This window comes from Egretta garzetta, unplaced genomic scaffold (genome assembly GCF_000687185.1).
Source record: "Egretta garzetta isolate BGI_Z169 unplaced genomic scaffold, ASM68718v1 scaffold319, whole genome shotgun sequence".
NCBI classification, from domain to species: Eukaryota; Metazoa; Chordata; class Aves; order Pelecaniformes; family Ardeidae; genus Egretta; species Egretta garzetta.
In genome coordinates this window covers 430,427-443,058 of record NW_009260769.1, presented here as the reverse complement: position 1 = coordinate 443,058, position 12,632 = coordinate 430,427, and the positions used below count along the sequence as shown (strand labels likewise).

The 12,632-nt window shown below is 40.3% G+C and overlaps 1 protein-coding gene across 5 annotated transcripts in view; it reads right to left on the bottom strand.

Annotated features, from left to right (window-relative positions):
- Window positions 1-380: 380 nt before the first annotated feature.
- The window catches only part of LOC104132855 (FLVCR heme transporter 1), a 36,267-nt gene continuing 24,015 nt past the window's right edge, over window positions 381-12,632 (bottom strand). For all 5 annotated transcript variants that reach the window (XM_035901588.1, XM_035901591.1, XM_035901589.1 and 2 more), the window contains 9 exons: window positions 8,981-9,125; window positions 8,306-8,446; window positions 7,939-8,006; window positions 7,579-7,682; window positions 6,353-6,463; window positions 5,180-5,285; window positions 4,844-4,955; window positions 4,080-4,147; window positions 381-2,720 (listed from right to left, as the gene is read on the bottom strand). In XM_035901588.1, the coding sequence (XP_035757481.1) occupies window positions 2,658-2,720; window positions 4,080-4,147; window positions 4,844-4,955; window positions 5,180-5,285; window positions 6,353-6,463; window positions 7,579-7,682; window positions 7,939-8,006; window positions 8,306-8,446; window positions 8,981-9,125 (918 nt within the window). In that variant the 3' untranslated portion in view covers window positions 381-2,657. The remainder of the gene's footprint in view (window positions 2,721-4,079; window positions 4,148-4,843; window positions 4,956-5,179; window positions 5,286-6,352; window positions 6,464-7,578; window positions 7,683-7,938; window positions 8,007-8,305; window positions 8,447-8,980; window positions 9,126-12,632) is intronic.

The window sequence follows — 12,632 nt, the reverse complement described above, 5'->3', positions numbered from 1 at the left end:
CTTCGCTGCTGAGCCTTTTATTTAAATACTTTATCATTGCCTGGAACAGCTCACAGGTTTCCAACTTTTAAGCTCCTTTTAGAGGGGGAGTATTAAATCCAGGATGTAAATTAAGCCTTCATTATTGGGAATATTCTCTTTTCAGGGACGCAGCAGGGTTTCCAGCATGCCAAAATCTTGTTTGGACCTTTTCAGAGTGTAGCCAAGATAAAAAAAAAAAAAACAAACAAAACACATGGAGCCAGAAGGGCTAGAATATTTTTTCAATAATCAGCTGAAGATAACTAAAGAAACTGGAAACTAGCAGTGAGGAAAGGAATTAAAAATAAATTTTAAAAAGGAAGAAAAAAGCTCAATCTTTGAATTTGAACAGCGTGTACTGGACATTTCAGAAAGCATTCTGGATATTGCCAAAGACTTTCTATTGGATATTTGAAAACACTTCCCCAAAACTGGAAAGCTATTATCTTCTTAAGATTTTGCAACAGCGGAAGTACAAAGCAACCATGGGCCATGAACACAAATGTTTACTGAATCTGTACCTTGTAGAAGAATGTATATATTTTGGCACACATTATTACCGTTTTCCAAAGGGAAAAGCCACCCACAGGTATCAAAAGGCAGGAACTTCCACTTGCTCATTCAGGCTGAAAACACGTACATCCCTTAATGGAGCAGCTTGTATCACAGCAAGTCATTAAATGTAAAGAACTGACATAATGAAAGCATCTCTACTTCCACTTCTATACATATTCAAACGGCAGGCAACAGTATGAGTTACTTTTCCTATACTCAGCTACCTCACCAGAGGACTCTTCTCATACAGCTGGCCTCCCCAGGACCAGCAATGTGTGCCCATTTTCTCTCTAGCACTGGACCTGGCAAAGAGACATGGACCCTTTTTGGAAAGGTGAGTGTTCCAAGTATGTCTACCTTATTCTGCTATATATATTGCCATTCAGTCTTCCTGTGTCTGAAGCATTTATCATACAAAATGTTAAATCAAGATCATCAAGTTTAGAGGCTAAGTTTAGAAAGCTAAGTTTACAGGGGCCTTCTTATATAAAAGGATTTTCTAAATCTACAGTGAAACAAGAAAAAGAAAAGCATTTAACAATATCTATCATACCAAAAGACTGTCTTGGAGTTAAGAAGTTCCCCATACCCAACTGTAACAATCTGTGGAGAACTTCGGGTAAGATTCCACCTTCTGGATGGTACATCTGTGGGAACTCAAAGAGATGGCACCATTGATGGTACTGAATCTGCAGGCTCAACTTAAAGCTTGAATGTTTGCAAAAAGTCTGCTAACTCAGGTCTGAGTTCTTCAGTATCTGTAGGGCCTTAGTATTATTGTAGTGCTATCAGTTGTGTAGGGGTGCAGATACAGCACGAGGTAAAGGAGAATATTTTCAAAACCACTGCAGTGAGAAATCCACATCCCAAATTCAGATAAATGTAATAACACAAGGTGAACGTTAATGAAGTCCGCTCCTTCTGTAGCTACAATGCATGATATAAACAGCAAATATTTCATCAAAGTGAAACATCACCGTTTTCCTTTCAGTCACCCTTACAGCTTTTAACAAACTGTGAAAGACACAATTTAAGTTATACGAGCATAAAAATTTTGCAAGACAAATGACACAATTCACAATGCAGAGAAATAAATGCAAAAACACATTTTCTGATACTCCACAAATATTCAGAGGAAGTTTAACACACAAAATGGAATTTCTTCAGCAGCACTGATTAAACTCAAGATGAGGCAAGGATCTTCTTTACAAAGTAAAGGCACCAGCTCTTTGTAAACACGTACTCCTCTCACTTTAACTGAGAAAGCACTCAAAATATTCCATGGAAGCAACCTGTGTGGTAGTGCTCCATTGCCCATAAATACTTCATGGCAGAGGTATCAAAGGCCTTTCTCCTCCTTTTTACTGTATTTAATAAGAAATGGTTTTTTGCAATTTTTCTAGTGGGAAACTCTTTAAATCTCCCCAGAAATGTTACAATGAATCTGTAAAACAGTGTTTTCTCTTATCTGCCTTCTGATACCTATCAAGAAGTTACAAGGCAAAAGAAATGTCAGATGCCAGTATGAAACATATTTGCAGTCATCTCGTTTTCAGTATTGTGCTATAGACAGTTTCCCAGCAGAAACCGTTGGCTTATATTAAAAATACAGATACATTTTTTAAAAAGGAACTTGTGAACATCCTCTAGCTGTGCAGCTACCTACTCTCAGATTTTTCAGATGCACTAGCAAAGACTGAATGAGAAATTAACTATCTCTCAATTCTTCAGGGAAAAGAAGATTAGGTACTTCTGATCATGATGACTGTACTTCAGGATTCCAGATTTTTTCAAGTATGCATCCTGAATGTACATGTCTCCCTAGTGTGGAGAGTATTCACACAGTTCTTTACTAACGGAACTGCAAAACTTGGAAACCGTTAAAATAAATATTTCATACAAAGGTGAATAGTTTGCATCTTGGGCAAAATGAACGGAGCATCTTCATAGTTTCCACTGCACAACTATCACCAATATCACCAAACACATTCTACTACTCATACACACAAATCCAGTGATTACACTAACTAATATTGTTCAGTATCCAAACTTGTGCGTTTCTAAGCCACCTTCTTTCAGTTTTATAAAGCTGACTGAATTTTTAATGTAGTATTTTCAGGTTCTACAGGACTGTCAACTGGTACCTGGAGCGGGGGGAAAAAAAAGAAAGCAGAAATTAAGCTGTTATACGGCAGAAGCTATTCCTAACCTCAGTATTCTTGGGTAATTATCAGGTTAGACTCCAATAGCATATGTAGTTAATTAGCCAAATTAGTAATATTTAGAAAGCCCTATTTTTCCCTTCTCTCTGTAATTAAAAAAAGACACATAGAATTGAGTTTCTTAGTATAACTCTGAAGTATGTATTTACTGCATATAGATATTTATCACACACAGAATAACTCTCAAGCTTTTTTTCTGCATTACGTTTAAATACAGTAGAATCTTGATGATCAAGGTTCGGAATCAAAGTGCTGTTGTACCTTGTTAACACAGGCAGCTCTCAGTTATTTATGGTAATATCAGGGTGAGGACTCCAGGCTTTTGTTATATCCTGGCTAATATAAATTAAGCTCTGTGACAATCTGGGCTAATTAATAAGGTGATAACAGAAAACAGAAGAGTCATGGACCACTGCCTATAGTCAGCATGTACACCCCTGAGATTGCCCTGACCCACAGGATGCCGTACTGTGCATACACAGCTGCACAGGTTTCAGCTCTAGCGTGGAAGTTTCTAAACCTTATGCAGACACTAATACCATGCACCTGATCATAGATGATCAAAAGCAAGACACCTACACACAAAAAAAAGCGTGACAGAGGATCTTGCAATATCTGACTGCAAAAAGCTGTTTCATTATCTTGATCCAAATGATCAAAAAGCCCACAGCACTGAAAAAAGTTTCCAATGTCAGCCTTATTCTGCTAGTAACTGTGATAATTTGAAAGAGATGCTGAAACATGGCCTTGGGAACTTCTGAACAGCAGAAAGTGCTATGCTCACTCTTTTATTTAAATTGAGAGGGTGCTCAGCAGAAGAACGGACCCAGCTACTCATGCAGCACAGTACAGAAACTGCAGCATGACTTCTGTTCATCAGACACTGACTTCACTTAAAGGGACTGCAGGTACTTTAAATAAAATATGTAGTCTATAGCACAGCCTCCTAACCTAACACACAAAAAGGGTTCACCATTTACAATGCTACCTGCAAATACAAAAAGGCAAGATTCAAGCAATAAAATCAGAGGTTAATATTAACCACTTAAAATTCAGAAAAATCTGAGAGCAGGTGGTCTTTTATTTTTTTCACGGGAGCTAAGGGAAGAAACAGTTATCTGAGGCCAGCATCTCATGTGGCTCTGTTGTTCCAAAGCAATATGGAAACAGTCATATTGCAAGTTTTTGCCAATTACTCTTTTGCTTTTAATATTATTATGCCAATAGAAGCCAAGCATTCGAGTACGGTAATACAATCAGAGTAAGAGAGTCACCACTTACAGCTTTAACGTCCAAATTCATAATCCCTGAATTCACATTGTGTCTTCGCAAATCTGATTTTATTAAGGCTGAAGCAAAAAATAAAGAGAAAGCTGGTTCACAACTTTGCAATGACATGCATTTCAAGGGAAACGTTTGTACAGTGCAAGCACACGGAAGCTGCTTTCAGCACATATTCAAAATCCCTGTATTCACTCTTCTACGATTTTAACTTATTGACAATTTGAACTTGCTGCTCACAAAAAACCACACACGGAAAATTACAATAAAAGCTTTTAAAGCATGAGTACTTAAAGCAAAGCTTGATGGTTTTAGCACTTTCAGCACAATCGTAAGTACCAGCATGTGTAAGTCACCGGTACAGTTCAGCAATACATCAGCAGTTTCTTGCTTTTGCAAAACTGCAAACTGTCTCCGTTTATGTATTTGTTTACATTTACTATCCTACTCTGGAGATAGACATCTGCCTCAAATTCAAGGCATAACTCAAGAAATGGACAACAGATGGCTGTCCATACATTAGCGACATCATCCTTAAAACAAAGGGTGTGTGCACAGCAAGTATTTAAAGTGAAAAACAAAGAAAAAAAAAAACCAAAACCCAAACCCTGAACTTACAACTTTCTGTTAGTCCAGACCGGAAGCCACATATTTAAATCCTAGATGTCTCAGACATCTAAAAACTACCCAGAAATTCATTATCAATTAAAACCTCCACATTTTACATTAAAGAGAAATCATTACTTACATTTCTGATTAATTACCTGTTAAAATAATGCCCACAAAAATCCAAGCACAAAGAAAGAGGTTTCCTGCACGAGGACTGTAGTCTGTTGTGAGTTTTCCTTGAACAAGTGTAAAGATAATCCCAAATATCTATAAACAAACAAGTCACTTCATCAGGATCACATAGAAAAAAGTCATCACTTTACCTTGCAAAGTTTCAGGTCACATCTTATAGAAACCAAATTAAAAAAAAAAAATTAAGACTACAGAAACACAACAGAGACTTAGCAGCCAAGTCCAAGAAAGCCTTCTTAGATTTGAGCAGAATGGCCTTCCTGAACATTACTTCACTTGAAGAAACAAAATTATATAACCTGTGCTGATGCATTAAGGAGACCTGAGGAAGTGCCTTCAGACTCTGGGTATGTAATTTCCACAGCAAATTCAAACCCAAGTGGGAGATAGCCGGTCATGAAGAACCTGTTGAAGAGGAGAGTAAGAGGATGACAGGTGTAGCCTTCATCTATTACCACAGAAAATCAAACATAAACACGTGATATTATGAATTAGCTGGTATTCTGAACTGTCTGTTTTCAAGACCTACCACAATTCAATACTTGCTTTGCCTGCTTCATTCCCCTGACTCACCCAACAATTTTAGCCATACGTCTCTCTCTTTAGGACAAAGATGTTTTAACATACTTGTCCTGTTTCCCGTAACCACCTGCACTCCACTCCATACATATGAAAGAAACTACTCTAGCCAGTCCACAAGCCACTCCATGATTGAAGCCAGTTATTTTCAAACGGCAGACATACATGAACATCATCATTTGACCAACCCAAACATCCATGCTGGAGGACAAAAAGCAGCCATCAGCAGGGAGTGAGACTGGACACTGGAACGCCTACTAGAAGCTGCTGTGGAAGAAGAAGCAGCGGAGGGGACCGACGGGTGACAGGAAGAGCAGGGGCTTAAATCAGTTGAGGTTGGTTGATTGTTATTTAGACTGAAACTTGCAAGACATTTCTAGCTCTACCTTCACTGCCATGTCTGGATACAGCACTATTCCCTCAGCACCTCTGGGGGCTTTTAGATTATGTACCTATGAGAAGTGATCAAGCTCTTCTCAGCAAACAAAGTACCCAGCATGTTGCTTGGGCTATCAAAATATAGATTAATCAAAATGCACAGAAGCCAGTCTACCTAGACTTGCTTGGTTAAACTCTAATCACACTGGTGAACAGAAAGATTCAACTTTACTGCAGACAGCTTTTTGAATTGGAACCAAACAAATTGACCACATACAGATTTCTGTTAGGTCCATAAAAATGTTAAATGAAATTCACTGCAAAGTGAGTTACTTCAGATTTATTCTGATGTAGCAGCAGGTGAAACCCTAGTAAACCCTATCTGTACTGTCAGCTATAGGCATAGGTTCAGAGCATGGTGATGGAATATACAGTAGAATAATTTAGTTAACACAGTTAACCGTTGTTTCTGAACAGAACTGCAGTAAGTCTTCGAGTCCTCTTTAATTGCTCACCCAAGTACTCCTCCAGTCACGAACACTACTATAAGGTATCCGAGGTCCAGGGTGAAAGTAAATACCAGCAACCCAATGAAAGACAGAATGTAAACAATCAAAGTAGTTTGCCTGCAACCCAACCGAAAAAAACAAATAAAATTAACAGCATTAACGTAAGGGTCATAGCACATTGCTGAAGCATGGAAAAGTAACGTAATTGTTACTTACTCTCTAAGAACTGACATTCTACACCTATAAAATTTGCTTCTTGTAATTCTGCCTCAAACATATCATGCAATGAGAACGTATCCCTTCCCAAATTCTTTATTTCCTTGGTTATATAGCTGCTTCACTCAAGCCTAGAGACTTCTTCAGACTCTCAAAGAGTGGACAATCACAGCAGATACTATTACCTTAAGACTATTTTAGTTCTCCGTTATGTTGTACCTCTTGGCCATTCTGCAGCACTGCCCATTATACAATACATTGATACATGAGCAGCCAAATTGAACACTATTGGCAATAAAAGTCAGCCTGAGAGGCAAGTCAAACAAATCTCATTATAATGTTCTATTTATTTTAAATCTGGAATGAGGGTTGTCATCCAAAATATTAAAGCACATATCACTTATTTACAAGCCAAAACACATGCAGAAACAAAGGCAATCTACAGCATTAACATCCATTAGGTTTCTAGAGCTCTTGCACATAATGTACTAAGAGTCACATGGGAGAACTACTCCACCACAAGCAGCACAAACTGCTCACTCCCGGGGGGCACCACACCATGGGTGATGGACCTGGGAGCTCCTACCCCAGAACAGAGTTCTGCTCCATGGTCATCCCCTGAATTAAAGCAAACGTTATGCAAAACAGTGCAGAGTAAGTTTTGAGCCTTTATGCTTTCCTAGCAGAAGGAGCCCACTGGGCCACCTGGCCACTGTATGTAGGACATACAGTGCTGTCCTTGTTAGCCTTACACTCCTGAAGACACAGGAGTAGATGGAAAACCCCTTCACATCTTTCTTTGCATTCTCCTCTCTCATTTCTTTTGTCCAAGAACAAGTAAGAGTCTCAAGCTTTTGCTGTAGCCTCAGAAACTAGTCTCCATTAAGGCCGCTAAAAGATCAGGGATGAACTGCATTTTATCATCAGTTCACTTCAGCCCTTATGTTGCAGTATTTTTCTAATGCAATTGCACCACTCTCCTGCCCCTAACCCCATACATGCCTACCCACACTTACTTGTATGTTTTAGTGTAATCCAGCCACAAACCACAAATAATCGAACCCACCATTCCTGCCACCACCAGTGTCAAGCCAATTCTCCCAGCGTTCACTTCTTCTCCCTTTCAACAAATATTTATATGGTGCTTATTAATAACTTGCTTCCACTCAGAGTCAAGTTCAGACCTCTTGGCAATCATAAGCACAAACAAACATTCCTGTGACTCCCATAGCTGTATGGTGCAAGAAACTGTAAGGGGGGTATAAAGGAAACCAAATGTCTAAGCACATATAGCACCTACATAATAATAAACATCACTTCTGCAAATGTACAGTAAAAAAAAAAAAAAAAATACAAAGAAGACCCAAGAAACTTACCTCATAATGAGTTACTATCATCTGGTTTAACAACGTGGAGACAGAATAAAATGCCCCAGTCATAATGCCTGCAGATCCAAAAGGAAAATTTCAGTCATTCCAGGTGTAGCCATGCAGATCTGCTACCTTAAAGAGTTGATCTTCTGATATTTAAGACTCACATCAGATGCAAAACCTTTTATCTGCCAGGTAATATCTCTTAACCAGTCCTACAAATGGTATTTTTAATCCTGCCGGATTTTCCAGCACTGGCTGCTGAGTAAGTAGAAGTTTGACACTCTCTCCCCCACATAAAAACCACCACCCCCAATAAAACAGCACACATTTGAACTGTTCTGCCAGACTACAGCCAGACAACACCACTTACCGTAACTGATCAGTAAAAGTACAAATGGAATATTTTTGAACAAGTTAATAATCGATTGCTTGTAGGAGTAATCCTCGTGAGGCATAGTTTGCAGGACTGCTTGAGAGTGACTAGGAGGGTATTTGGGCTTTTCTTCAAACACTGGGGAAAAAGAAGAAGGAACAATTTTGATTTGTCTTTACCAGGCTAGTGCTTTTCTTTTTGAAGTATTTCAGTTTTATGAATTTCAGAAGATTAACTTGTGTTTTTTAACACTTCCATGAAAAAAACATTCTAGATCTTCTCATGGAAGAATCAAGTCACAGCCACAAAGAAGTGCTAAATATGTTGGCAGCAATCAGATGTGACCAAATACAGTTAGACAGACAACATCTGCAACGAGCCTAGACCTTTGTATCTGAACTGTAAGATTAACAGAGAGAATTCACATTAGATCATAATGTCCTTGTAGCAAAAAGCCTAAGTGAACTAAATATTCTGAGAGAGGTCACTCCATGTGAAGCAAGACATACAGCAAACTGGTTGTTGCTTAACCCTGACACAACAGGTAAGTGAACACAAGTAAACCGGAGAAAATGTAACCTCAACTACTTTGAGCAAAGTCAGATGCTTTAAGTGAGATGTTGTAAACACTCCCTGTGGTCACCATTTAAATCACAAGAAGGGAACACTTACCAACTCCTGTTAAGAAGAACAAAAGCGTGGACACTATCGCTGTTCCATAGAACATGATGCTGATGTTATGTGCCATTAGATCGATATCGTTTGGTGTATTTGGAACCAAAACAGGTGGCAACAAAAAGCCAATTGCAGTGCCAAGCTGTAAAACAAGAAAAGAAATCCAAGAATCATTTCCATGTGAGCATGAAAATTAACAGAAACGCAAAGTCTTACAAGGTAGAATTCAGAACTTATATCATAGTAAGTATGAATAAAACTACGAAGTAAAAAATGTTCCTTTAGTATCATATTTCTGAGCCATTTGCTCTCAATGACATTTCACAATCAGGTCTCCCATAACTCAGGTTTTAACCTTTTAATTTCTAAATGAAACTATAATACTACACCTAGTATATAGCACATTTAACAACCAAGCATTAGGGAAGTTTTTTTGCAGAACAATCTTCCACGTGACAATGCTGTGCATGCACATAAATTTGTCTCAGTGACCGTGCAACTGAAGACCTCAAGATGACAAGAGTAGAAACACCCTTCTCTTTTTCTCCATCAAAACGTTCCACTTGATGTCACGATCCTGTCACTACAGTAACGAAGACTGACGAGCAAGGTTTATTGCAGAACTGATACAGCAGAAATGAGCAAGAGAAAAGGAGCATCCTTACTAAGAAACACAAAAGCAAAACCTATACCTGCAATTATTGCTAAGGAAATAAAGAAAAAAAAAAAAATCACAAAATAAAGTAGTAGTGGGTTTGTATCTGGAGTCAATTCCAACGTAGCAACTGACTTTGTATTAAAAAGAGTCAAAAAACAAGGACTAAAATTTTGTGTGTGTATATATATAAAGCATTTTAAAACATGAAGGAACAACCCTCCAATTTATCTCTGCTGCTCCTCCAAAACTAAACTGCATTTTAAAGTATTGGAACAATTTTTATTTTTTTTTAAACTAAAAAAGGCGCATCTATTTCAGGTAAAAAAAATAAAATTTAAAAAAGCACCAAAGACTGTTAGAGTAGCAGGTCCAACGCTCAGAAAGTACTCAAATTAAAGGTGTGCCAATGTGCTTACAAAGCGCCCTTTGTGCATATGCCCTATGAGGGTTTTGATGCCTTTTTTTTTTCTCCCACAGACCATCAGATTTACACAGTATCCAGTTCTCACCTGAATAATTTGTTTCTTTTTATCCTCACCCTTCAGTATACAAACCCTACAAACATGAACTGAGTACACAGTTACTCTTTTGTCTTAAGGTATGTTTTTTCCTCCCCCAGCGTGAGCCAATACAGTATCCACAATATTCCAAGAAGATCAAGTGATACCATTTTTCACCTTCCACACCTGGAGAGGTTAAGGCCAGAAGGACTGAGAGTTCCAATGAGTCTGGCACACCCAGTTTAAGATGCTGAATACTTGTGGAAATCTGGCACCCCTAACAACCCTTGACAGGTACATCGCTGCACTCCCAGTGATTTGTGTTTCAACTGCAAATGATCAGCATCTCAAGAGATAACGGGTGCGATCTGATTTTTGATAACTACTCTGTCCCTCCCCTGCCTGTGGTCCCCAGCCCTGTTTGCTGAAGCTCTGAAGTTATGCAAAATATCTGATAAGAAATCAGATGACCAACAGCCCAGTTGGTTATAGCAACTCAATTCTGTCACATAGTTCACCTTGTGCAATTAAAGAAGTACAGTGAGACTGTACCGTAATGCTTATGCAGAAGTGAACTGCATTGGGATATACAGGCAACAATACTTCTAACTTCCAAGTGCCTAATTTGTCATTTCACTACTCTTTCAGTCTAGCTTTTGAGAGAGTTTGGTTGGTTGGTTGGGGTTTTTTTTAAGAAAGCAAAAATTGAGAACAGAGAAATTCTGTTGTTTGACACTGTATCAGTCTTAATGGGTCACAAGCAGGACTGGGTTCCTAAGACCTACACAGCACCCAGCTCTGAGCCAGCTGCAGAGCAAGCCACTATCCTCTGCGCAGGACTGCCAGAGGGAGATGACACTTGTTTTGTGCGTTTCACAGGTATCTCCCAGGCAGCAGACAACCATCAAGCACATCAGTACTCTAAGATCAGCCCTAGCTTCTACAGGGGAATACGCTCCAGAAATAAGTAAGTTCTTTTGTTCACACCCCTGCTCCCGCTTTCCTTGTCCACCCTTCTCATAGTTCCTGTCCACAAAACCCCTGTCCTTCCCCGCTTCAACCCCCACATCTCAGCATCCGAGCGAAGCATCAGTTTCAGACGCCCAGGTGGATCCTCAGCACTGTACTGCAGAACTGAGACCCCAGTGACTACTTGCTACTGGGAGGACTGGTGCATCTCAGGAAGAGTGAAAAATCTAGCTGCCTGATTCCAGGAAGCAGATGCAAAATTTTTGCTCAACTGCTAAAACAACCAACCCACCCCCAAATCTTCAGACCAAAAAGGACAGCTGACTTGTCCACTGGAAGACTTCAGTGAAAAAAAAAAAAAAAAAAAGATGTTTTGGAAAACACTGGGAAAATTGCAAACAGCCAGATATGAAATAATAAGCAACCCTAACTGTAAATATGTAACACTAATATTACCACTGTAATAAATCAAAGTGCACAAACATAAAATCATTAGACTCACATGAAGAAAACCAAATCCCCTGTTATCTTAATAGAACTGTACCTACGACCTCAGCCTGCGCCAGAGATTTCGATGGGAATCTTAATGTTTTGTTGCCACAAAAAAAGCAGGGACAGTGGCAGGGGGCGAGAACAAGACTATTGAAAGGGAAAAAACCCATCAGCATCATATCTTCACCTGTGCTTTCAGATATGCCTGTTACCACTCTGATATTGGCCAGGACCGAGGAGCTCAAGGAAATCCGTGACTCAGTTATCAGCTCCCCACAGTGATGTGAACTATCAGAGAAAATTTCATGAGTCACCAAGGTATTGACTATTGGCACTTAACAACTCGAGGCCGTATTTTAAAAGCAGACACTGTCATATGTTGGCATTGGGGCCCTCCATCAAACTTCACGTACTTCACGCCCTTCCAGCTGGGGGTGGATTCAGTCAGATAAACGATGCCAAACACAAAGAGGAAGAGAAAGTGGTGCAGGACAGCTTCTGAAAAGGGTCTTAAGTGATGTACTCCAGGCAGCTGACAGAAGTGTGCAAGCTGCCACACACTGCCATGCAGCCAGGGTCCTTCCTGCAAAGCAAGGCTGGCCGGGGACATAACATCACCTCCGCGCTTGCCTCCGCTCCATCACTTTTCCTCTCTCCAGTGCCGCCCCATAACCATTTCTCAGAGAATGGTTTTTCCCACTTAAACGACTTATTTTTAAACCAGCGCCACGCCAAACTCGCTTCTCCAAAGCCTCCCTTGCCCCCCGCCACCCCTACCTGGTTGCCCAGCACAGCCACGGCGCAGGCGGTGGAGACCTCGGTGGGGCCGGACCAGACGGAGGGGACACGCGGGGCCAGCCCCAGGATGAAAACCTGGGCGACGGCGCAGACGGCCTGGGCTGCCAGGGTGACGGGGTACCGGCCGGGGGCCAGGCTGGCACACTTGAGCCAGGCACCCAGGCCATTGAGGCCGGCACCCAGCAGGGCGGTGAGGCGCAGGCCACGGGCGGCCAGCAGCCAGGTGGCGGGC